This window comes from Sphaeramia orbicularis, chromosome 16 (assembly GCF_902148855.1).
Source record: "Sphaeramia orbicularis chromosome 16, fSphaOr1.1, whole genome shotgun sequence".
NCBI classification, from domain to species: domain Eukaryota; kingdom Metazoa; phylum Chordata; class Actinopteri; order Kurtiformes; family Apogonidae; genus Sphaeramia; species Sphaeramia orbicularis.
Window position 1 is genome coordinate 51527109 of NC_043972.1, and position 27316 is coordinate 51554424.

Genomic DNA, 27316 nt, shown 5'->3' on the forward strand with positions numbered 1-27316 from the left:
CCACTGGTTACTTTTTATTTAATTGTCAAACATCCTTGAAAAATATTCATTTCAGGATTCAGATTTGTTTTACAAAATGTCATCTCGAGGCAGAGAAGAGTTGGCTAAGTGGCTCTCAGTGTTTATTACTGTGTGAGGTGAATACTGTGGGTATAAAAGCATTGTTAAAATAGGTTTATTTACATATCACTTATATTAGCTAGGCAAATTAGATTTCCTGGCACTTGATTTTATCAATAAGTCTGTTACATCATATTTTGCAGGACATACAGTAGAAATCAATTGAGTAGCACACTGTATGTTCAACAGTGCAAATCAAAGCTTTAACCTCCCCCACTTAAGACACATAGCATGGAATGTTGATTTGACTAAAAAGCATTTTTGCAGAGCCCATAATGTCCGAAAGGGTGAATTTTTTTTTTATCTTTTTTGATGTGAACAAGTTCATACTTTAGGTGAACAAGAGAATTATCTGGTGTGAACAATCTGCAAACAAGTGACAAGTGCAAACAAGTGACTCTCCCACACAAAGCAAATAGGTTAAGAGGCAATGGGCACAGCATAATAAATTTTCACATGGTACAATTAATTCTTTCACAACTGATGATAACTTGTCCATGGCAGATAAATAACTTGCTTACTCTAGACATTTTCACCAGGTAATGACTTGTTTGCTCCTGATGCTGATTTGTTTTAATCAGATAATTACTTGCTCATATCAGATAATGACTGGCTTACACCTAAAAAAGACTTTTTTTAGTTGCACCTGCTACTGACTTGTGTTCACTAGATAATGTCTTAATTGGATGAGTTAATCATCTTCTTTCCAAAACATAACTCTCTTTGCACAAGAGAGTAACTTGTTCACGCCAAGATTAGGGGGAAAAAAAGTCATCTTTTGGGACTTTGGGACTACATAGATGTTAAAAATGTGAACAAATTTCTGTTTTTACTAAATCATAATCAGTTGTTTATATTGATCAAGAGATTTTCAACCACTGTGACTCAGAAAATGTCTGTGACATTATTTATGTGCCCAGTTTTTGGTATTTACATTTTGCCTGCATGATGACTCTTTTCTACTACATCATTCCTCTGTACATTTGAACACTCCTTTAGCGCTGTTGTAGGACAGTGGCCGATCAGCAAACAGCAATCCTGTTAAGGACAGTCCTGAGGAAGAGGCGGGGTCTACTCTGAGGGGGGCAGTTGTCTGTATGCGTGTGCATCATAAGTGAGCATGCTCAGAGCTCTGGTCACTGTCGTGACTGTCCTCATTAGCTAAGGAGTCTGTCGAGTGGTGGAGCACTGCGATGCCAGAGAATTCTGATGGCAGCAATGTCCCCTTTTTCACATTCACCAGTTCTTTCTCTCGAGCTGCTGCCCCCTGCTGGCCGCCTTTCACTCTTTTCCACTTCATCCGTCTGTTCTGGAACCACACCTTCACCTGCAGGAGGAAGTAGACAGAAAATGTCAATGTTGCGTCTTACTGCATCTTTTAAAATATTTTTATTTTGGCAGGTCTATGATGCAGTTTCATCTTACTTCGCATTTTATACCATTTTTCACTACATGTTGTTTCTGTGATTTCATCTTTTAGCATATTTGTGCCATTTTTGTCTTGCTTATTTTTTTATATTGTTGTTGTCTTATCACGTGTGACACACATGAGTGGATGCATCGAGGTATTGTCATCTGTTTAAGATACAAGCAGTTTTGTTGCTGTGAAGGTACACACGGATGCAGAATAAAAACAAGTGGTGCCAGGCACAACAAACCCTGCCCCTCGCATGTATTGTACCTTATTTTGGTATTGATCCAGCTGATGTCATCTTGTCTATGTGTGTGCTGATATCAGCATATCAATTGCCTCTATATATGTGGCAAGTTTGAAGTAAATTGAAACAATATTGATGTTTTTATAGACGTGAAATTTCACCCGTTATATGTAAATGGGAGACAGAAATAAAAAGGTTTTAAAAATGTATTAAAAATGTGAACTTTGACCTACTCTTCCCAAAATGTAATGAGATCTGTTCTGGGTCACTGGCAATCTATAAACCCAATTTGGTATGAATTGAACCAGTAGTTTTGCCACTAAAGTGTCAGCAAAGAAACAAAGAAAAAAACCAAACCAAAAACAATACCCCTTGCCTCCCCTTCGGGGGGCAGGATAATAATGGCTGATTCTCCTCAAATAGCATTAGAGCCAAGGGGCAAGGACCTCAACTTCAAACTGAAGTCAATTCAGAACGATCTTAAAGTTGTAATTCCACTGACAGCTTCTAGGGTTGGCTCCAATTGGCTCCAAGAAGCCCTAGCTGCCACTAGACTTATGTGAGGGGCCGTATGGGACATAATTTAGAATTAGCATTCACACATGAATGCATTTCATATGTGTATGTGTGCGTTTTCACGTGTGTGTGTGTGTGTGTGTGTGTATTTTCACATGTGAGTGAATGCATTTCACATGTGTGTGGGTGTTCATTTTCACGTGTGTGTGTGTTTTCACATGTGTGTACGTGCGTTTTCACATGTGTGCATGAATGCATTTCACCTGTGTGTGTGCATTTTCACATTTGTGTGTGCATTTTCACATATGTTTGTGAGTGCATTTCACGTGTGTGTACGTTTTCACATGTGTGTGAATGCATTTCACATGTGTATGTGTGTGCATTTTCACATGTGTGGGTGTGCATTTTCATGTTTGTGAGTGCATTTCACGTGTGTGTGTGTTTTCACATATGTATGTGAGTGCATTTCACATGTGCATGTGCATTTTCACATGTGTGTGCGAGTGCATTTCATATGCATGTGTTGATTCTAATTCTGAATTATGTCCCATACGGCCCCTCATAGACTTACACTGAACTTTTCTCACAAGTCAGTAATTCTTTTCTAGGAGTCTCATCCATTTTATTTGGACCCTCTAATAAGTGATCTGGTTTACCTTTAAATTTCTCCACTGTTTATCAGATCTCAGGTCAAATGGGGGATGCGATATCTGTCATGTTAGGTTTTGACTGGCAGGTCTGTACGACAGCTCACTCACCTGTTCACTCACCAGCCTGTCAGAGATTCAGCATGTTAAATGCATTTTTTCCCCCTGACTGACAGATCAACTGCAGCTGTGGTTAATAGGTTTCTCTAACAAGAGTGTAACATTATGTTGTTTTGCAGCACTTGATGAAGTTTACCGATTTACCAAATCAGTAAGCTAGCACTCAGAATTAGTTCACCATTGCCCCCTCAGATGTCTGTGATTCTACCTCTTTCATTCACGTATGGTTGGATCAATTCTGGCTCCAAAAAGCCAACATGACAATGGCCCAATCACAAACTACTACAACAGTTCAGAAATGGATGCCAGTGGATGACATCACAGTTCAACCATCCAGTATGTACACACAGACTATGGTTAAAACTAAAGTAAAGGGTACAAAGTACAGATATTTGTGTTAAAATGTACAGAGTAAATGGAAAAAGTTTGTCACAAAACTGATCAACAGCAGATGCAGTGCTCTGTGTTCAGCTCTACCCATTTTCCCTGACTCAACAGCTTCATCCATATTTACGTCTCTCAGACTGATGATTAAGCTGTTGCTTAAAACAGTTTCCACATCAAGTAGCACAGGATCCCCAGGTGTCAACACATGAGTCCAAAGAGGAGGGGTGGAAGGGCCAAGCCGAACTCAGCCCTGCTACTCGGGGTGGGGTGGGTTTATTTTTGGGGAGTGTCATTCTGAGAGGTCACATGATCAGGAAGCTGACAGCACAAACGTTTGTGTTATACACTGGGGGCATGCGTCGTGCTGAGTATCATGTAGGATTCTTTACAAGCCTCTGAGAGAAGGATATGGGGGTGAAAGTGTAGGGAAGGATCATGGATTCAGTGTCAGCAGAGCATGTGTCCCTCGCACGCACATATGAGCACTCATTAGCAATGCCAGTTGTGCACTGCCTCCATCGCGATGGATCACATCTCCACTTACAGACATAACGTTTGCTCATGCCCCAACTAATCAATAACATCTGATCTACATTTCAATTTGAAGCAGCAGTCGGTTGGTTGGTTAATAGATCACAAACAGGCTGACTTAATAGTTCATTTACCAGCCATAATACAGTGATCCCTTATTTTTCGCGGTTAATGGGGACGCCCCCGGTTAATGGCGCCCCCCGCGAAAATCGAAAATCCGTGAACTGGAGCCGGAGCCCCCCGAGCCTATCCTAGACCTAGGTACATGTATGTATGTATCTATAAATAGTATATAAGTACTGCAAATGTAATAATTATGAAATAAATGAGATATATATAAAAGAAAACAATGATTAGTACATGTATACATGCATATATATAGATCGGATACATGTACATGTACGTACTGTAAAACATCTGAAAGAAAAGAATGTAGAAAGTAAACAAAACACACACGTGCATACGTACTAACAGCTGATACGTACTCTCTCCTCTCTTCATTCGTGATGCTTATCCATCGTATACGTACACACAAACACACGCACATCTACTCCCAGCTCTCTTTTCCTCTCATGCACACAAGAAACGAATCAGTTCTCTCTCTCTCTCTCTCTCTCTCTCTCTCTCTCTCTTTGGTCTCGAGCATCAACACACACAAACACACGTACATGCATGAACTGACATTTCTACATTTTCTCTCTCTCTCTCTCTCTCTCTCTCTCTCTCTCTCTCTCTCTCTCTCTCTCTCTCTCTCTCTCTCTGGCAGCTGCGGCCTCTCGTCTGCTGTGGGGTGGATTTTCATGGAATTTCCGCGATTTTTTCTTGATTTTTTATTTTTTGATGAATATTTCTGAAAAATCCGCGAATAACTAAAACCGCGGAACTTAAAGCGCAAATTGGCAAGGGATCACTGTACACAACTGTTGGTCACTAATGAAGTACAAGTACTATGCCGGTACTTGAACTACATTCATTGTTACAGATCACTTTGGGTCAGGTTCAACTGCCTACTTGATTACAAAAATTACAATCTGTACATTTTAAGACATAAAAGGAAGGGTATTCTGATTTTTATTGTATACTCTTTAATCCTAACCTTGAGGTGAAATACTGTATAAAGCAGTAGACAAAGCCACCATGAAGTCACCTTTTGGTTTTCTCTGTGCTTTATCGCCTCACAGGTTTTCTCAGGATCATCACAGGTTTTCCCTGTATCATCTCTGGACCTGCTGCTGTGGTCCTGCCTCTCTCTTGCCTTCATCATCATCACTCACTTATCCATATAGTTATGATAGTGTTTATTATATAGTTCCATAGATGGTAGAAGTTTCTACAGGGTGGGGAAGCAAAATTTACAATGAACATTTAGTTGTTTTTTCTCGGCAGGCATTACGTCAATTGTTTTGAAACCAAACATATATTGATGTCATAATCATACCTAACACTATTATCCATACCTTTTCAGAAACTTTTGCCCATATGAGTAATCAGGAAAGCAAATGTCAAAGAGTGTGTGATTTGCTGAATGCACTCATCACACCAAAGGAGATTTCAAAAATAGTTGGAGTGTCCATAAAAACTGTTTATAATGTAAAGAAGAGAATGACTATGAGCAAAACTATTACGAGAAAGTCTGGAAGATACTATTAAAGAAGAATGGGAGAAGTTGTCACCCCAATATTTGAGGAACACTTGCGCAAGTTTCAGGAAGCGTGTGAAGGCAGTTATTGAGAAAGAAGGAGGACACATAGAATTAAAACATTTCTATTATGTAAATTTCTTGTGGCAAATAAATTCTCATGACTTTCAATAAACTAATTGGTCATACACTGTCTTTCAATCCCAGCCTCAAAATATTGTAAATTTTGCTTCCCCACCCTGTATTGTTTGTACTAACTGTTGTAATAGTAGTATATTCACTGTTAGTACTTGTATTTGTAGTAGTAGTATTAACAGTCATGGACCTTTGTTCTGGTTTCTAGTAATTATACTAACACCAGCTGATCGACTTTTGACAGTTCTAGTTCAGTTATCTGTGCATCAACTGCATCCATGTGTCTCCCCCTACTTCCTCCCTTCTTCCCCTCTCCCCAGTCTCTCTTTATCTCTATTGCTCTCTCTTTTTCTCCTCCTTTACCCTCTATCTCTAACCCCAACTGGTCAAGGCAGATGGCCATCCTCCAGGAGTCAAGATCTGCTTGGGGTTTCTGCCTGTTACAAGGAAGTTTTTCCTTGCCACTGTCACAAGTGTTTGCTCCTGGAGGATTCTGTTGGGTTTCTGTAAATTGGCTTAGAGTCTGGTTTTGACCAACTCGATATGTAAAGTGTCATGAGATAACTTTTGTTATGATTTGGCGCTATATAAATAAAATTTGATAGAAATTTGATTGATTGATGGTTTTTGGGACACAGTTATGAAGCTTCATGAAGCATTTTGGCAGAGCCGGGGTGATGCCTGCATAATTGGAACTGATATTAAAGGTAGTTATAGTTATTATTATTAGTTATTAACAAAATGCAGTACCCTTGTCCAAATTTTAGACAACTAGCTAACTTTTTCAAGATATATATATATATATATATATATATATATATATATTTTTTTTTTTTTTTTTTTAAGAAAATGGTCAGTGTCCTTATCGTACCAACTAAACAAGAAAACGTTGAAATTATGTTAAATTGAAACAAGGAAGTACAATGAGTGTGTTTTATTTACAGTGCAAGAAATGAACAAGTAACTTCGTAGTGGTTTCTCTCTTGATTTCACAAGCAGAATGCGCAACGGTATTAAACTGAACTCTGTCAAGTGAAGGAGTATATCTCAAAATAGCTGTCAATCAAATGGGATTCAGCCTTTTGACTGATCCTCTAATCAGCATGTGGAAGCCTGGCATCCAGCCCAGCCGAGGTCCGCCCACAGCTCCATTCACCCCCAGAGATGCCGAGCGTCCCGGGGTTGGACAACATTGTGGCATTTATCCAATTACCATCCAGTTTTGAGGCAATGAAAAAAACTGTTCCATGAAGTTCCATTGAAGTGCATGGATGCTGAGCTTCTACGGGCAAATGCATTGACCATAGATCGTACAAGAAAACAGCGCAACGGGAATGTATGAGAAGTTAACAACATCGAGTCCGTTGATTTGTGATAAAGCTGATTCTGAATGAACTCGTCTGTGAGATGAACATGTTCTAACACATTTGTAGTCAATGAATTGTCAACACAACCGTACATATTTGACAATTTAATTTTCATAATTTTAGGGGAAGCCGAGTTTCCCTGGCAGTCTATGAGAAATCCCCTCTGATATATACACTCCCAGTCAAAAGTTTTAGAACATCCCAATTTTTCCAGTTTTGTATTGAAATTCAAGCAGTTCAAGTCCAATGAACCGCTTGAAATGGTACAAAGGTAAGTGGTGAACTGTCAGAGGTTAAAAAAAAAAAAAAAAGGTAAGGTTAAACAAAACTGAAAAATAACGTACATTTCAGAATTATACAAAAAGGCGAACAAGAAATGGGTTAAAAACTTAAAGCAGTTCTGCAGCAATGGAGGTTGATCAAGCCTTGAAAGTTGGTGCAACCAATTCCTACAGGTGTCCCAATGTTTCTGAAATACTTCCAACCCCCTCTGTCTGCATAAAAGTAGTGTTGGAACACACTTTGGTACCATACCTTTGTGAGCATTATTTGAACAGTATTGTACTGCAGAAAGTAGTGTGTTACTATAAAAATGGAAAAAAAGGAAAAGGTAATTAACGATAGAAGAGAGACAGACCATCATAACACTTGAAAATGTAGGTCTTTCCTACAGAGAAATTGCCAAGAAAGTCAAGGTGTCAGTAAGTCCAGTTTCCTTCACCATCAAAAGGCACTCAGAAACTGGGGGAAATGCTGAAAGGAAGAGGTCTGGCAGACCGAAAGCCACAACAGAATCAGAAGACAAGTTTCTGAGAGTCAACAGCTTGCATGATAGGCGACTCACAGGACAACAGCTTCAAGCACAGCTCAATAGTGGTCGTAGTGGTCGTCTTTTGCTTCCTACTTACTGCTTACAACTTTTGCTTACTTGAAAACTTTTGACTGGTAGTAATTTTATATATATATATATATATATATATATATATATATTATATATATATATATATATATATATATATATATACATACACATATACATATATACATACAGGGTGGGGAAGCAAAATGTACAATATTTTGAGGCAGGGATTGAAAGACAGTGTATGACCAATTAGTTTATTGAAAGTCATGAGAATTTATTTGCCACAAGAACATTTACATAATAGAAAATGTTTTTATTCTATGTGTCCTCTTTCTTTCTCAATAACTGCCTTCACACGCTTCCTGAAACTTGCACAAGTGTTTCTCAAATATTTGGGTGACAACTTCTCCCATTCTTCTTTAATAGTATCTTTAAGAAAGTCGACATTGCTGTGTGATGTTCTATTGGTAGCATGTTCTAGAACGCCCCAAATAGCATAATCCAGAGGGTTTAGATCTGGGCTAGAAGGCAGCCATAAACATGATTCCCAAAAATTGCTAAAGTTGGATTTGTTGCTGTTGTCAACAAGTGTTTTGGTGTTCTTGTGTAAGATTTTAACTTCAAATCATATTTTACTGCATTTCTAACGGTCTTGTTGTCTACCTCAAGTTCAATTGCCATTTTTCTCATGGATTTGGTTGGATCCTTTAGGATTTTGGATTTGAGAGCTTTAATAAAAGCTTTGGTACGTTTTTTGTTGCTTCCTCCACTTCCAGACTTTCTCGTAATAGTTTTGCTCATAGTCATTCTCTTCTTTACATTATAAACAGTCTTTATGGACACTCCAACTATTTTTGAAATCTCCTTTGGTGTGACGAGTGCATTCAGCAAATCACACACTCTTTGACGTTTGCTTTCCTGATTACTCATATGGGCAAAAGTTTCTGAAAAGGTATGGATAATAGTGTTAGGTATGATTATGACATCAATATATGTTTGGTTTCAAAACAATTGACGTAGTGACTGCTGAGAAAAAACAACTAAATGTTCATTGTAAATTTTGCTTCCCCACCCTGTACATACATATATATATATATATATATATATATATATATATATATATATATATATATATATATATATATACAGTACAGGCCAAAAGTTTGGACACACCTTCTCATTCTTCGCATTTTCTTTATTTTCATGACTATTTACATTGTAGATTCTCACTGAAGGCATCAAAACTATGAATGAACACATGTGGAATTATGTACTTAACAACAAAGTGTGAAATAACTGAAAACATCTCTTATATTCTAGTTTCTTCAAAGTAGCCACCCTTAGCTCTGATGACTGCCTTGCACACCCTTGGCATTCTCTTGATGAGCATCAAGAGGTAGTCACCTGAAATGGTTTTCACTTCATAGCTGTGCCTTGTCAGGGTTACTTAGTGGAATTTCTTGCCTTATTGATGGGGTTGGGACCATCAGTTGTGTTGTGCAGAAGTCAGGTTGATGCACAACTGACAGCCCTATTGGACAACTGTTAGAATGCATATTATGGCGAGAACCAATCAGCTAAGTAAAGACAAACGAGTGGCCATCATTACTTTAAGAAATGAAGGTCAGTCAGTCTAGAAAATTTCAAAAACTTTGAATGTGTCCCCAAGTGCAGTCGCAAAAACCATCAAGTGCTCCAACGAAACTGGCTCACATGAGGACCGCCCCAGGAAAGGAAGACCAAGAGTCACCTCTGATGCTGAAGATAAGTTCATCTGAGTCACCAGCCTCAGAAATTGCAAATTAACAGCAGCTCAGATTAGAGACCAGATGAATACCACACAGAGCTCTCGCAGCAGACACATCTCTACAACAACTGTTAAGAGGAGACTGCGTGAATCAGGCCTTCATGGTCAAATAGCTGCTAGGAAACCACTGCTCAGGAGAGGCAACAAACAGAAGAGATTTATTTGGGCCAAGAAACCCAAGGAATGGACATTAGACCAGTGGAAATCTGTGCTTTGGTCTGATGAGTCCAAATTTGAGATCTTTGGATCCAACCGCTGTGTCTTTGTGCGACGCAGAAAAGGTGAACGGATGGATGCTACATGCCTGGTTCCCACCGTGAAGCATGGAGGGGGAGGTGTGATGGTGTGGGGGTGCTTTGCTGGTGACGCTGTTGGGGATTTATTCAAGATTGAAGGCAACCTGAATCAGCATGGCTACCACAGCATCCTGAAGTGACATGCCATTCCATCCGGTTTGCGTTTAGTTGGACCATCATTTATGTTTCAACAGGACAATAACCCCAAACACACCTCCAGGCTGTGTGAGGGATATTTGACCAAGAAGGAGAGTGATGGAGTGCTGCGCCAGATGACCTGGCCTCCACAGTCACCGGACCTGAACCCAATCGAGATGGTTTGGGGTGAGCTGGACCGCAGAGTGAAGGCAAAAGGGCCAACAAGTGCTAAGCATCTCTGGGAACTTCTTCAAGACTGTTAGGAAACCATTTCAGGTGACTACCTCTTGAAGCTCATCAAGAGAATGCCGAGAGTGTGCAAAACAGTCATCAGAGCTAAGGGTGGCTACTTTGAAGAAACTAGAATATAAGATATGTTTTCAGTTATTTCACACTTTTTTGTTAAGTACATAATTCCACATGTGTTCATTCATAGTTTTGATGCCTTCAGTGAGAATCTACAATGTAAATAGTCATGAAAATAAAGAAAATGCAAAGAATGAGAAGGTGTGTCCAAACTTTTGGCCTGTACTGTATATATACTTTATATTTAAATTTTTTAAAACACTTACAGTACAGTAACAACAAAAACAGAGCACAAGACAATAAGGGGGGGATGCTATTTCTTATGTATTCATGGTAACAACAATTAGTGTCCTTGAACATGGTCCATTTCTCTCATCTTCGAATTAAAAGTTCCCACCTTAATCCTCAGATGAAATGTAATTTTTTTCATGGTATATATAACTTTTTCAAGATATTTAAATCCTGTTTTGTGCATAAATCTAGTTGTGCAAATTGACATTTGAGTTTTTGGAGGATGGCTCATACCAATAATATAAAACTGATAATTTTGCAAGGAAATGAAAAATAAATTTCATTTCTTTTTCTTCCTGTGATAAACTCCACTGGAGAGTACATGAACATGCAAAAACATAACCCACTTCTGCCTGGTTGGAAGTGCTGCCATTTTCATTGTCTACCAAAACATAAAAAAGTCCACTGCATTTATCCAAACAGTTAATGCAGCATAAATCAGCCTACACAGCCAAGTGATTATGCTGCCAATATTTAGCTCACAATCTCCTGCTGTAGATTTTTCCTGACACAAATTAGGTTACACACAACATCTGCAGACATTTCATGCACATTTCCTGTTAGGAGCCGCAAAAGATTCATAGCAATAGCATGGAGCAGAAGTGGCATTCTGAAGGCAGACTGTGCTTGGTGGGCTATGAAGTCAAATGTAGTGTTACCTGACATGCTGGGGTTTAGAATTGTTCCCATCAGCAGTTCTGCCCCTTTTACATCATGACATTTCACCCTTTTGCCTTCAGAGTGTAGAGTAAAAAAACAAACAATACAGTTGAGCAGGTTTTTCTCAGTGTAAACTCCAGGAGAACCCCTTAAACTTGTCTACAGGTTTTTATATCTCAGATTTTCTTCCTTTTTTCTAACCTCCTAGTGTTTACACATTATTGCCAATCATTTATATTAGATGTTAATGTTCTGTTTTGACTGAAAGGATACAGAATATAAAATAAGTGATTTTAACAGTTTTGATCTCAATAAATCTCTCGCACAGCAGATATTTTTATATATGCCAGCAGACAAAGCACACGTGTACGTCATTAATGATAACAAAGGTGTTACTTATAACGTTATCAGGTCTGTTTCACAGCTTGCCTTTATCAGATTTAATGTTAGCGGTTTAGTTATCCTCAAAAGCATACTTTTTGTTGAAAGTTTTTCTGAAATACTTGCAATGTAATTTTTTATACTGATCCAGTAAACAAACATGTGAGTTTCAAACCAGTCTTCGGCAATGTAAATGGTGTCAGTGTAATGCAATCAGCCAAACTCATGCAACATTAATGTGTTGAAGAGCATGCAACACATTTTACATAAAATGTAATGCAAAATGTGTCACTTCACAATTGTCAGTGTTTCTATATGTATTTCGTAAAGGAATGTATGGCTAAGGTTTTGTTTATACACAAAAATAACTTGGTTAGGGTCAGGAAAAGATTATGATTAGGGCCAAATAAGAAACGCACATGACAAACATTTAAAAAAATGTATCTATATTTTATTTTTTACATGCACTTATTCATACAACCGCTAGAGGTTGTGAAAAAAAAATAAAAAATCAATGTGCTGTTATTCTGATGAGGTCAAACCAAAAAGGTGAAACTAGCTATCAATCATCATATAACGTGGGTTGTATTAAAAAAAAATGCTAGTTTTTACATCAACATTAGTGTAAAATAGAAGCAGCACCAATGTCAAAAACATGGGGTATGTGGTGTTTGTCCATTGTATTGAAACAATTCGACATTAATTTGGAGGTTGTTGAAAACAATTTTTAAGATTTTAGAGGAAAACAAAAAGAAGAGGCACTAAAAACTAATGCAAGGAGATCTGTCTTCTTTACAGAGGTGGGAAGTAATGAGTATAAGTACTTCATTTCTGTACTTAAGTAGATTTTTTAGGTATCTGTACTTTACTTGAGTATTTATTTTTCTGGTAACTTTTTACTTTTACTCCCTACATTTTTGCATAAATATCTGTACGTTATACTTCTTACATTCTCAAACTAAATGGATGTGACAGGACGTAAAATACGTCACTTCAGAGGGAAAATCAGTGTGCCAGAGAGAAGGAGCACAGGCTATGCACAGGGTCAGTACCTCAGTCCTGCATAGGGTCAGTACCAGAGTTCTGCACAGGTCCACTTTTTCCAGACTTTTCCGCCCGTACCAGCAAAGCTGAGTACCAGTATGACCTGACCCGTGATTAAACTCATTGTCTACACAGTAAGTCACTTTCAAGGGCTTTATTTTTGGCTAAAAAGCACGCCATCAATAAATCTCTGTAAACGTCTGTGGACGCATATAAACAGAGGTGAAGCTCACTTCAAAATAAAAAAAACTGGCACAGTCAAATTAGATAATCATCACCATTAAATGTCCTGCAAATTATTTTCATCCATGAATCTTCTTTTATTTTTTCACTTCCTTGCCTGCTACCCGCCCAATTTCACTTAATTTTACCTGTGAAAATTCTTTAAAATTTTTTTTTATCCCGGCATGTTTTTGCAGGTTACCTGGCTGTCGGGTATTAGACATGGTGTAAGACTCTGATCAGTACCATTCACTATGAAATTAGAAAACGGAAACTTTTATGATTTTGCCTGGTTAAATAAGTATTGTTTCATTCATGTAAAAAAATGCAGTTTTACTTTTTACTTTTGTACTTTATTACAATTGAGAAGTTGTACTTTTTTACTTTTACTGAAATAAAGGAGTTTAACTAGTACTTCTACTTTTATGAGAGTATTTTTTCACACAAGTAGTTGTACTTCTACTTAAGTACAAAATGTGAGTACTTTTCCCATCTCTGCTTATTTATTTATTATTGTATCCATCTGTTGAATAGATGATCATTTCAGGTCTTTTCAGTCACCGCCATTGGATGAAAGTGACGTTTTTTATTTTTTTGGACTTCTGTGCTTCTTCACTTTTACATGAGCACCAATTTTTCTGCAGATTTGATGGAGTAAAGCACCAAGAGTATACAACCCAAAGATGAATGATCCTGCTATGTGCTGGACAAACCTGTAAGAAAAGTAAAACAGATTTTTAAAAAAAAATAAATAATAATAATAATAATAAAAAAAAAAGCACACCACTGCAGGTCATGTTTCTTGTTTCCTATGTTTATTTCAGCTGTGAAATTTTGAGTAGCATTTTATGTATATATTTATTGCACAATGATTGATCATGTCATGCAACACAAAAGGATGCTGGGTATTTAATATGGCTTCTTGGTATGTGATTCTCTACAAATTTGAAGGAGAGCAATGCTGCTTGAAATGTCACAGCTGAAATAAGTCCTATCATGGGAGTTACGCTGGTACGCAGATTGCCCTTGCCTCTGTTCATCAACAGATTTGATCATGGGATGATGATCAGATCTGTGGATTTCCTAACCCTAACCCAGGAAGTCATTTTTGCGCATGACTATCAGACTGTATAATTTCTCCTTATAACCACATTACACACAACCATATTTTGCACACTTATTCATGTATATTTCTTTTATAAATCATACTGATAATATTTTTCTTGTACGTATAGTACAAATTGCTTGTTCTAATTGTGTTTTAGTGCATGTTTTAAAAGAGTGTTTTAGAATGTATATTTAGGTGTGTGTGTGTGTGTGTGTGTGTGTGTGTGTGTGTGTGCGTGCATGCGTGCGTGTGTGTGTGTGTATATATATATAGGGTTTTATTTATATGTATATATTTGGAATATTGATCACTTCTTCACTGCAACTTTGTCTTATACTTGGATGGAGCAACTGAAACACACAATTTCCTCTGGGATTAATAAACTATTTTGAATCTGAATCTGAACAACAAAGCTTAACTTTAACTTTAATATGATATGATCATATAAGCATATGTATGGAAAAGGCTGAATTACGCTGAAATAGCAGCCCAGGCAAAACAGCATAACTGGCGTACCAAGGTGTTCCCTGTAGAAGTTGGGTGCCGAGGGTTCATTGCTAAATCCACAGCCAGGCTCCTGAAGAGATTGAGGGTGAAAGGACAGGCCTTCCAACAAGCAGTCAAGTCATTGTCAGAGGCTATGGAGCGAAGTAGCAACTGGCTTTGGATCAAGAGGAAGGACACCAACTAGGCTGCAAGGTGACTGTTGAGGGGAAAAACAGAGGGAGGCACACCAGGTGTTGCCATTGAGCCCTTTGGAGGTTAGGGGGGCCTAAAATCAATGAAACACTGAAGATGAAGGATGCCCACCTGATGACCCCAGTGACATTTTTACATCCCTCTCCCACTCATGACATCAAGCAAGAAGCTGTGCTGATCATTCAAGGGATTGTACCATCAAGTTCTAAGCTTGACTAATTAATGCATCAGAATGGATTCAAGATACTGGTCTTGTAATTGTAAGATATTCTTTTGTAATTATGATATATTTTCACATAATTACAGCAAAAAATCTATGTCTTTATATATTTTTAGTTTTAAGTATATAGTCTTACAATAATTCATTTTAATTCCAGTAATAGACCTCTATGAACCTTTTCCTTCTCATAACCAGCAATATGATGTATCATTTTGACTTGGTATTGTGTTACGTCAGTAGAACCTCTACTTGGTTCTCCCTCCCCAGCATGTTCTTTACATATACTGTATCACTTGTGAAGTGTCAACTTAGTGTGACTTACAATTTCCAAACAGGTGTCAGAGAACAAGAGGCTGTACACTGTTTCCTTCCCCGCGCCATTTGTCTCCTGTTATTTATTTCATGTGCTGCTTTTTTACAGCAAAACAGCCTATGCTCTGAGAGCAATTTATGCCTGCAGAGGTAGAAGAGGGAGAGAGGAAGTGACTTGTGAGACAAGCCCTCATTCTCTCCTTGCCCCGTCTGCGGCCCGCCCAAAAGAATAGACCAGAACATCTGGAATATGATAGTTTTGTCACACACTCACATCTGGAACCGAACAGGCCTCATAACCAAATTTACAAAAACATAGTACTGAGAGCTGAGAAGCTCTTCATCGTCCTGAGGCTGTGTCTGTTTTCACAACATGGTATTAATGCATTAATTCAGTTCAGTAATGTCTGGCCTCAGGGGAAACAATGAGCAGCTAGTCCCTTTAGGATTTCATGGCAATTGTTGCATCCTAAGACAGCCGATTTCACAGAAGCTTTTATAAAAAAAAAAAAAAAAAATGCAGTGTAAGTTGAAATGTTTATTAGGTGTTTTTGTGGTGAAATTAAATGTAGTCTATGTACAGGAGCTGAAATGATTATTGAGTCAAATCAATAAATATATATATATATATATATATATATATATATATATATATATATATATATATATATATATATATACATATATGAACTTACAATTTAAAGAGACAAAGAAAAAAAGGCAGAAAATGTCTAAATGCTCAGTTTTCTTCATTGGAACAACTTACTTACGTATGAACTTACTAACATCTTAAGTTGTAGTAAGTTGGATTCAAATATGTTGAAGACTGCAGTACACACGTTTGTGGATGTCATTTGACTTGATTGTTGTTTATATCTGTAGATAATTTATATATACTTCTATACTGTTGTTTTTGTTGTTATTTCAATATAGATATTTTTTTATATATCCTGTTACTTTTATATTTTTGTGGTTGTTGTTTCAGCTGGTTTTGGAGTAAAGGACAAATTGTTTGTCATTTTCAGTCATGTCTTTTTCACATTTTTACTCTTTTTTCAGCCATTCAAATAATTGTTTTATTGAATTGAATCAAAGAAAATAATTGAAAGACTGATCGATTACACAAAAGTACTCTACTCAGGCGTTCAGGAACTTGGCGTGATGTTTGATGTGATCATTCATGAAGGAGTAGATGAAGAAGTAGCTGTGGTCGTAGCCCGGTCAGCAGCTGGTCAGCAGCTGGTCAGCAGCGTGTTTCATAGATCCACACTTTATCACCACCCAAATGACAATATGGGTTGATAATAAAAGGAGCTTAAAACAACTCATGTAAACATCCCTTGTGGTCATTTTGGCGACCTCCTGTGGTCATATGAATAAATGCACACTTTCTTTTGGCCATTTTGTTTTTTGTGTAGAAGACTGTTTCTGTGTATTGTAGTGCATGTGGAACAAGGTGTGCATACTGGTGGTTACCAGTTTTTTGGTCACCTGAAAGGATTATGTAACATTATTATTCTCATCTTTATGAATAATAACATTATTTCAAAGTGATAGTTGATCTGAAGACATGTGTCTAGGTCTGACATTTATTCTATTCATAGATGCTAATGTGGAGTTTATGTAGGATGTAAGGATGTTTGCTGTGCAGTACACTCACCATTTGCCAACGTTCAGGCAGATGTGTGGTTGTTTTTTTTATTAAATACTGCAGCTGTTTTCTACCTTGTGTGCTATTTTTTACCCTGGGCCGCAATGGCCGCAGGGTATTGTCATCAGTTGGTTGTCCATCCATCCTTCTGTCCAAAAGCTTTGCCATACAGTGATAAGTCAGACTACTAGGGGCAGGCTCCCACACAGTTGGCCGGAGTTAGCCGTATACCACACGCAGATATCCACAGATATCTGTGCGTACTTGCATACTCGGACCACACTCAATGCGGACCCGAATCAGATGTGACAGTGCACAGCATGGTTAAGAAAAAAAATGGAAGAATAAAAATGCCTCTGTAAACCATCTTTTGGAATCATTTGGCAAAATGAACTGGAGTCTCAACTTCCTGTTCAGCTTCACTGTGGCTTGACAGTGGAGACGCGATAGAACGGAGGAATGGGTGAGAGAAATGGAACTAAATAACAGTAACTTTACCAGATATTTTGCTCAAGCCTGTAAAAAATGAACCTAATGTTAATGCAAATGTTAATAATGCAATGTTAAAGTCAGGCCCGGCACTGGGTATAGGCGACACAGGCAGCTGCCTAGGGCGCCATCTGCTGGAGGGAGTGCCAAATTACAGACAAAAAACAAAAAATAAAAATAAATAGATAAATTAGAAAATCTGTATAATAAACTTGAAATGCACATTTTACACTTCCTTGACATGTTTTCTCTTAAATAAATCATAATATGACAAATCTTTTTTACACTTATCCCACTTTGTGGATTCTGTCATTCACGTTTATTTCTTATTCACTATTAAAAGGCATAATACCAACTCACATGATCTCTTAAACATGCTAAGTATCTAAACAGTTTACATTATTTTTCATTGTATATTAATTTCTCTTAGACTTATTTCTCTTAAACTCATGGTTCATTTACATTAATTCTTTACCACTGTATGTACTGTTTCAGAAAAATGTTGGATTCCTTGATACATCTATTGCACAAACCAATTCCAGTATTAATTCACAGTCTCAAACATTTTACATATTGCAAATCAACATCTCAGTGACAGTCAATGTTTTGAAGATTTTCATAAGTCAGGCCGAAGGTTTTCAAGTGCGAGTACGTTATGTTACTGTTATGTCTACCCTTTTTACTAAGGCAGAATGCAAGAAAAGTTTTAATATTTCCAAAGTCCTCCTTCCATCTTAGATGACATTCTCAAGTCTAAGGCAGGGCATACCACATTAAATATTGAAATGCAGATTCATCCCAACAACAGTTTAAGTCTGTGGTTAATTTAATTCATTTCACTTAAGTTCCTAAATTGAAGCATGATGAAGTAATGTGGCGCAAGATAGGGGAAGAATGTTGAATAGCTCACCATTCCAGCACTTATTAGCCAACGTGCTGTGTTTAATTGCATTGTGGGTACATAATAAATATCTGTATCTTGGAGTCTTCGAAAGAAGAAAAAAGGAATTTGGTTTCTTTGCTGAAGAACCACTCATACTAACAACTTTGATCTAAAATGCTGGCAAAATGCAAATAGCTGCACTCATTTTTTTCATATTTAAAATTTTCTTATTTCTCTTACATGATATGATTCTAGACCTGTTGTAGGAATGATTTCAGTACTTTGAAGCAATGTTGAGTTTCAGAAGTTATAAATGCTTGCTGAATCTGCAGCGTCTTATATTAACCCATTGCACTAAAAAAAGAAAGAGAAAGTTCAGGTAAGACTTTGAAAGTGTTCTTGCATCAGGGCCAATGGACTGCTGTGATTAGAAAACTTGTGGGAATCTACACTGATTGGTCAAATGCGCAGAAAAGTTTGGAAGAACGCATAAAATTGTAACTTTCTGGAGGGACCAGGGAGAGGCTTATTTGGGACTTACTTGTCTCTCAGTGAGGTCAAGGTTCACAGCAATCTCGTACCGCCTTAGTCTGGTCAGGTAGTTGTGGTGGGCGAACTCAGCCTCCAGTTCGCGGATCTGCTCTTTAGTGAATGCTGTCCTCTCTTTCCTGGGTTTGCTGCTCACATCTGACTTGTAATTCCTGTCCTGGGACTCTGAAACCCAACACCACACAGGGGTTTTGATTTATATGCAACAAAAATAAAAATCAAATTAATGTTATGTGGCAGGTGCAAGCTCAGTCAGTTGAAGGAAAGAGGCACAGCGAGAGAAACAATAGGAGCTGTCAGTCACACTTTATTGTTCAGACATTGTTTATGAACACTTTAAGTGGCTGGAAGGACTCAGGCAGCTACACATGTGTCTGACTCACAGCTGGCCCGTTACTATAGGCTGCCTTTTATATAGCCAACATGGAGTTAATTTGTCTAAAAGCCTAAAAGGAATCCAAAGTAACTTCTTGGGATTTTTTTTCTTTGGCAAATTACTTTGCAGGATATGAATATATATTGCTCAAATGTTTTCATTAAGTGTCTCTTTCATTTTTCATTCATTTTGTCTTTTTTCCAAAAAGGTTTTGCAAATATAGGGTGGGAAAAAAAGCAAGCAAAACTACTTCTGAGGTCATAAAATAAAAAGTGTTGCATTTTGTTTCATTGTTGATGAAAAAAGCAAATTGCAAATATGAGAGTCACTTAAGACAAATATGTCCACCATGTGTCACACACATTTCATCTCAGAAAAAAAAAAAAAACTCTTTGTTTTGCTATTTCCACAAACTTTCCGAAGACAACATGTAAACTTAATTTGCCTCTGAAAACTTTCCTATTGTGAATAAAGCTTTGTGGTTTCTGTGTTGGCCACGCTTCAGTTGCACATTGCACTTGGAGGCAGCAGTGATTGCATGCTAATTCATCTGCGGTCCTGTTATGTAGTGCGTGTTAATCCAGCAAGGCCCTGCATCAAGCCAAACTGTAAATAGTCTTGCAGCTCTGTGCCAGAATTGTGAAAAAAATAAAAAAATAAAAAATTAAAAGCCTGAAAGAAACGTCAGAGCAGAAACTATCTGTTCACCTTCAGAGGGACCCCTGTTCTTCCTGCTTTCTGGTCAGAAAAACCTTCTAATTAAGAGTGTATTTTTACAAAACCAAATAACTCCCTTGGGACAATGAAGAGAAGATGAGGGGTAAACTGAAACTGGTCTATGAAAGTTATATTTGTTTGGCACTTGAAAAGCTTTAGAGTCAAGGACAAACAACGCAAACTTGCAAGAATTCCCACATGAGTTTTATGAAATGAAAAAGATCATTGGTGTCCGGCTCTCCCCCCTTTGACCTTCGCCTTCTCCTTCTCCCTGTAATTTCAAACCCAGCAGTGCAAACAGTGTGTGGCTGATTGAAGCAAGGCATATTTATCCGGTCTCTCTCTGGTAAACACAGGCATTTGTGTAAAAGAGAAATAAAAGAATAACACGGACAGCTGTTTCGAGACCAGCAGAGGCTTGGAGTTAAAATGAGCAGCCTGCTTTTATGACATAGCCACTACACTGCAGCAATTAGGTCCTTGCTGTAACTTTCATCTCTCCACAAAAAAGGAGAAATAATATGACAAAACGCACACAGCCAGACAGGGTACATTGTTTAAGATTACACAGTGAGCCCAATGTAGGAAAGACCCTCCTAAATCTAACACTCACAATTGGCATCAATAATTAAAATGTTACTTTCCGGACTTTTTTTTTTTTCAACAATGTCATTGTTATTCCTTTCAGAAGAACAAAATATAAACTCTAAAATGAAAACCGATGTAGTGTTGATGAGAAACTCATAGTTCAATGCACTAGTTTGAATCTACATTCATATTTGTATATAATGTAAATATGTTTTGCATTTCTTGTACAGCCCCAAGGTTCACAACCCGGAGTGGTGTGGATCCACTCAGAGGACCCTAAAGATGGGTCATGAAATTCTTTCTGCTTTGATGTTGTGAGGTTGTTAAATTTAGATTTGGATATCAAAGCTGCACAAGGCAGAAATCAGCAAAGGCAAAAGAGACAAAGAAGAATGTTAAAAAAAAAAAAAAGAAAAGAAAGAAAAAAACACACGCACCTTCCTCCTGCAGCTTTCAACATTTGTGTGTATACACTGGTCATTTTAGTGTTTGTTTTCAAATATAAAATAAATCCAAATTTAAAAATGTGTTTTTCATCCTCAAAACGGGTTAAGAAATATTACTTAACAATTGCTTGATTTTAATTTTTGTAAAACCTAAATATGAAGCCAAAACTTGGTGCAGAAGTCTTGTTTTCACCCAGCAATTAATTTGCAATATGATGAAAAGTTGATGTGTAATTTTCTACCCAGAGACGCCTAAACCAATTTCTGAGCTTTAAATGAATCCATAATAACATACCCAAGACATATTAAATATGATGTCAAACAATATGGTCTTCACTCAAAAACAGTGGTCATAATTTTAAATTGAATTAAAAACCAAAGATAAAAAGGATGATATGTGTGTCCGGGCTGAGGGGACCTTGGCTTATCTTGGATCTAAGCAGGATGTGACTGGGGGGATGTGGGGGGCCACTGGTGTCAGTCACTACTGAATCGACAAAAATATGTCTGTCAGTGATTGTGTTAACAAGATTCTGCTCTGACCTGTCAAATGATCCATCAATTGTTTAGAGCATTCAAACTCAAAAAGGTACAAGCTGAAATTGTGATCATTGTGCTATATGTATAAATATATACAGAAACTCTTTACTAGTTTAGGGTTATATATAATGTTCAGCTGTAGTTTTAATGAGTTGAAATCTTGAATAATACTTGTGATCCTCTAAATTTTGTGTTTGTTTTGTGTTTTGCTCTAAAGTATGATCACATATGCTGGTGAAAATGACAATGAGGTTCACTTTTTGTCTTTTTGTGTCCTGCTTCTGAAAAATCTGTTACAAAAATGTTTTCCATTTATGATGAATTCCTGTTTAGTGACACTTTTTTGTTGCAGATTTTATTTTCCAAGCCAAGGAGAGAAAATCAAATGTTTTGCTTGAGGTGTAAAGGATTTTGTAATGAACTGAAATTACTTGAGACCACTGCTACAATTACTTATGTTCTTAAGGCGTCTTAAGTACTTTGAACTTTTTTCCTCAGTAGCCTTAATAAACCAAACACAATTCTCCTTTAGTGCTGTGGCTCTAGTGTGGAGAAGTTGTTAGGCTGCAAAGTTATTTTATTCCTCAGATTTATATTTATTTCACAAAATCATTACAGTACCTTACCAAAAAGTTGCACATTTTAATGCACCTAAATCAATGTGTAAAGGACTTTTAGCTAATTTTCACACATTATCCCTCTTTTCGGAACAACAGTAATACAAGCATAAAGAAAGTAAAAGATAACAAACAACCGGGAATGTGATTTTTTAAAACACAATTTTTTAAGACACAAACGAACAACACATAACACAACCCATTAAATCGGCTGCTTTGCAATTCCCCCATGACTCCTCTAAAGCTTTTTGAAGTAAAAATGTACCACTGAGACGTTCTGAACTTCACTCCCTATTTTACTGCACAGCTTCAACAAAATGAGACTTCAAGCTCCTTTTATTGTTTCAAACAAAAAAAATCGTGTAACATTTTAAAGAACAGCCACTCCCTTGAAGGCGCTACTCTACATATTACCACAAACTGTGCTAAGTGCAACCACTGTTCACCTCAAACTCTCCCACCATAGCACACAAAAACAAGACAGGTACCCCTAAAAACAAATACCCAGAATACCATAGTGCTCGCTCATCTCATTAGCCCACCCTGCAGCCTTTTTTTTCTTGAGGAAACACTTAGTTTCAGAAACAGAAAGCTGAGATGCTTCATATTTAAGTGAAGGGGGCAAACCTAGCATGGAAATGACTTCTCAGGTTTTGTTATGATTTACGTATCTAAATTCAGGTTTCACTCAAGTTTCTGCATCCAGATGGTGAAACCCAATCAGGGTTCTATCTCAAGCAGCTGGCAGTGGTGTGATATTTAGATAGCTGATTGAGTCAGCAACCTACTTAGCCTAAATATTCAGTATGATTGGCGATAGTGGGGGGGGGGACCTGCATGGCACATGTCATGCAGGAACTATTGTTACAGTAGAAGAGGCTGGAAGCAGAGGCTGAGTTTCCAAATTATCTGACAAAGAGGGAAAAGAAATATAAGGCGGTGTGTGGAATTTGTGGGTTTTACGTGCTGTGGCAGCATCATTAATGCGAATAATATGAACAAAAACTGTACTACAATAATTTAAAAAGCTTTCTTGTCTTGGAAAGGCTTTGTCCTGTTATGTAATTTTTGCATATTCCATGTGCCATTAAACGTTACCAAGACCAAGACCCACAACTTGTTTTTATCAGAACTTCCAAATTATGTTTTTGTCTTTCTGAAGTGATTTATCACCATTATAATGTCATCCTCTGCATTTTGCATTTGTCAGTGTAGATCAGATATTTTCCTATATTTAATTTACTGATAATATAGAAAAAAAAGCTCAGAGTAAATTCAAAAGTTATTAGATCCAATCAGAAAAACAAAATTGGAAAAAAATTACTTTTTCAACAAAATATATCATGAACTGAACATAAAAACTGAAAATAATGTCTCCGTCCACTATCATTTGTCAAACTCTATAGATTTTACTGGTGAATCAGTGTTGTAGAAGATGATGGTGTTTCCATGTTCACTACAGAGCCGCTGAACGTCCAAATGGGTCATATCTGATGACCATGAAAAGATGGCAAACTGCATCTTACATCAATTATTTATATGTATTAATAGGATTAGTGGTTCAGAAGTTATTAAACATGTTAGATCAGTCGATGCTTTTGGTCGCTGGATGTTTGGGTCTTTATGGGTTAGTATCAAATTCCCTAGAACTTCCAAAATGTTGAGCTGCTTACTTACACTTTCTAGTATTTGGTGTTAAATAATTACAAGCACATGTTTCCTGTAAAATTACATCATCTATCAGCCAAATGTTATTCCTGTCATCTTTTTACACGCTCAGGTTCTGTAAACTGGTTATAGTAACAGCATGAAATCCATGCTTTCTAAGGGGATCACTGGTGTTTTGACTGAAAACCAATCATATAAGGAAATTTCAGTTAGTGGTCAAGTGCAGGTGATCCACCGTGCGCACAAAGAGACCCGTTAAAGCAATGCCAGGGAGCAGCATCGGTGCTGAGAGCCCCACATGCAGACCCACAAATGGACAAGCACACTTTAACTGGAAAATATAGACCTCATGCTAATATCACGTTGCTCGCAAGAACTCCAGTGACCCGGCCCTCGGCAGTTTGTCATGGTGTGATTGATTATTGTGGTGACTGCAGGTTGGAAATGTTGCGCAGGTCAACAGGGAGACGTTACCTTACGAAAGCATAGACCTAGAAACAGGTTTTGTTTTCATCATCAAAGAAATTAATTTTATATTTTATAATGCATCCTTTCTGTATTTTAATATTAATAAACCTGCTTGTAAGATAAACAGTCTATATATTGTCACTTTAACTTTTTACCACTTATTTTATTTCTGATTTTTTTGTTTTATTCTATTCTATCTATATATCTATCTATTCTATCTTGTATCTTGCTATGATTAATGCACAGAAAAAGAGCTTGCCCTTTCAGTGCGTATTTCTATGTATGTGAGGATATAAAAAGCTTTTGAGTCATGAAATGCAGACTATATCACCACCATCAAGTATAGTAGTAATTTTAAATATATAGTAATTTTAAAAATAATTTTCCTTAGACACAGCAAAAACTAAGATGCTTGGGAGGGGGAAATTATTGCAATCAACTAAAACGGACTATTTACAAGATATCTTTATAAATTAAGGTTGATTCATAAAGAAATAACCACATTATTTATAAATAGCACATAGATTAATTTGTACTTTTATTTGTAAAGTTTAGAAGTAAAGCATATGAGCTGATTGTGATTTACTTTGACTGAGACAAATCCTTAAATTGCTGCTTGAGAACCCTGTGTCTGTCGGGGTGTTTAGTGTGGTCTGAGGTGCCAGTCTTTGCAATGTATGATATTAGTTATTTGCTGTGCACCTCATTTTCTGCCCTCTTTAGGAAGAGTGTCACAACAAACCAGATGTGATTTTAAACAAAACATGACAGTTAGTCACATGTGCCCACAAAGTTATAACATGGCCGTCATGCGCTCCCTACGCAGCAGACTCGCTGTGTGTCAACCGACACCTCTGAAATGCTTTTGAGACAGTTTTCCGTTTTTTTGTCAGAGCTGGGAAAATCATTGCAATTGCAAGCTGTTGAAAGATTTAGAATCATGGGTTCAGATGTGCGGTCTGACTTCAGGTCAGTGGTGCCTTCTGCAGAATGCTGGTATTTGGGTGAAAATGTTTATCTAAGAAAGAGGTTAGATTTGTTGGGAAGTTGTGTTTTTTAATTGTGCAATGTCCCACAGACACCATTTTTTTATTACTGTTAATTTACAGAAGAAATGTCTAACCTGTTAAAATCTACCCTTTTTTTTTTTTTTATGAAACTTTCAGGGCGTTAGGGTTAGGGATATAACAGGGATATGCATGTATCAGACTTCATTTGAAAAGGAACATCTTCTGGTTTTTGTGTTTAGCATGTAGCTAAATCACAGCTTAAGTATATCAGTTTAAATATGTCTCCCTAACCCTAAACCTAACCCTTAAATGGGTCATTGGTGACCTGTTGGATGAATGTAGAAATATATTTGTTTTGCAGTTTTCCCTCTGGCTTCCCAAACCAAAGTAAAAACTCTGGATCTGTTCACTCTTCTTACCTGAATTGTCACTTTTCCTCTTGCTGTTCCTCTTCTCGGCCTCAGAAGGTGACAGAGTCTGTCTGCCAAAGTCTGCAGGCACACAGGAGGCCCCAGTAGGGGTGCTGCTGCCCCCCAGACTGGGGGTGCTGGCACACAGACTGGGCACTCCTGTGTGGCCCAGGTCCGGGGGTGTGGGCCCGTTGTCCTGCGCTGAGGAGTGGGAGTGCAGGTGACACAGATTGTGGTGGGCGTTGCTGCCTGGGGGCGATGGCATCTGTGAGATATGCCAGGGTGCGTGGTGGTGCTGAGGTGGATGGTGATGCTGCTGCGAGGACAGGTGGGGGCTGCGGTGAGGATGGTGGTGGTGCTGTCCTGAGAACAGGCCTTCATCTGTGGGGTAGCTGGAGATAATGCAGGGTGACGGGGATGAAGTGGAAGAGGAGGAGGATGAAGAAGCCAGGTCTGGGTAGGAGATGTGATCCGAACGTCCGTGCAGAGTCAGCGGGGACTGTGTGAAGACAGGATGTAGGGCCTGCGCCTGGGCGTGGGGGCTCCTGAGGCAGCCGAACAGTGTGTGATCCATCCTGAAGAAAACACACACAGCCCTCCAGGAAAGGTGAGAAGGGCAAGTAAACAAGCTAAAATTTCAAAATCAACCCAAAGCAACACAAACATAAATCCAAAACGCTTGTCTTTTTCTTTCTAGACTATCCGGTAAGTTTTCCCTTCAAATTGTCAGAGGAAAGTTTTGAAATGGGTGTCCTGTGGTAATCCGGAGCATGTGGCCAGTTGCCAGGCTGTACAGGATAAACAGTTAGCCCAGAATCAGCTGCAGGACAGCCTCTCAGATGTCAGGAAGAACAGGAGTCTGGAGCTCGAAGGCTGGGAGCAGAAGGAGGTTCCTAGGAACTGCAGAACGAGGGGAGCCGGCAGAGGGGATGTTATAAATAGGGTGTAACGTGAGAGGGAGGCTGGGTCACAGACTGCATATGCGCCACTGACCACATACATATGATCACCCTCCAAAAAGCACAGTACAATAAATGTGCACTATTAAAATGGCTGAGCCTCAGGAAAGAGGGCAATTTATTTTGGACTTGGATGTGACCCACAGTGGCCATCTTTTTTCACTCAGAAAAACACCTTTCATCGTCAAGAGGTGGGACATTTAGGGGCTGCGGGGTTGTAAGGGGGTGGTGAGGGGCTGTGAGAAAATACGAGGGTGAGGTGTCAGGGGTTAACCCTGTGTGTGTCACTCTCCGTGTGAGTTTTGACCTCTTTTAAATACTAGTTAGTTTTGCGGACTCAAGTGAAGATGCTTTTGTGTTGTTTGTTTTTGGTGTTCGTGTTGTGTGATAGCTGTCTTAACATATGAAAACAAACATATCACTATATTCATAACTCTGTATTCCTTCCAAACAAATATGAAGTTTCGCTTTTTAAAATC

At 38.0% G+C, this 27316-nt stretch overlaps 1 protein-coding gene across 1 annotated transcript; it reads right to left on the reverse strand.

Moving 5' to 3' along the window:
- Positions 1 to 2: 2 nt before the first annotated feature.
- On the reverse strand, positions 3 to 26768 carry meox2a (mesenchyme homeobox 2a). The gene is made up of 3 exons (XM_030157086.1): positions 25888 to 26768; positions 19031 to 19203; positions 3 to 1447 (listed from the first exon to the last, which is right to left on the reverse strand). Exons 1-3 carry the CDS (start codon positions 26450 to 26452, stop codon positions 1229 to 1231), a joined length of 957 nt encoding a protein of 318 aa, XP_030012946.1. The 5' UTR covers positions 26453 to 26768; the 3' UTR covers positions 3 to 1228.
- Between the last annotated feature and the right edge of the window lie 548 nt (positions 26769 to 27316).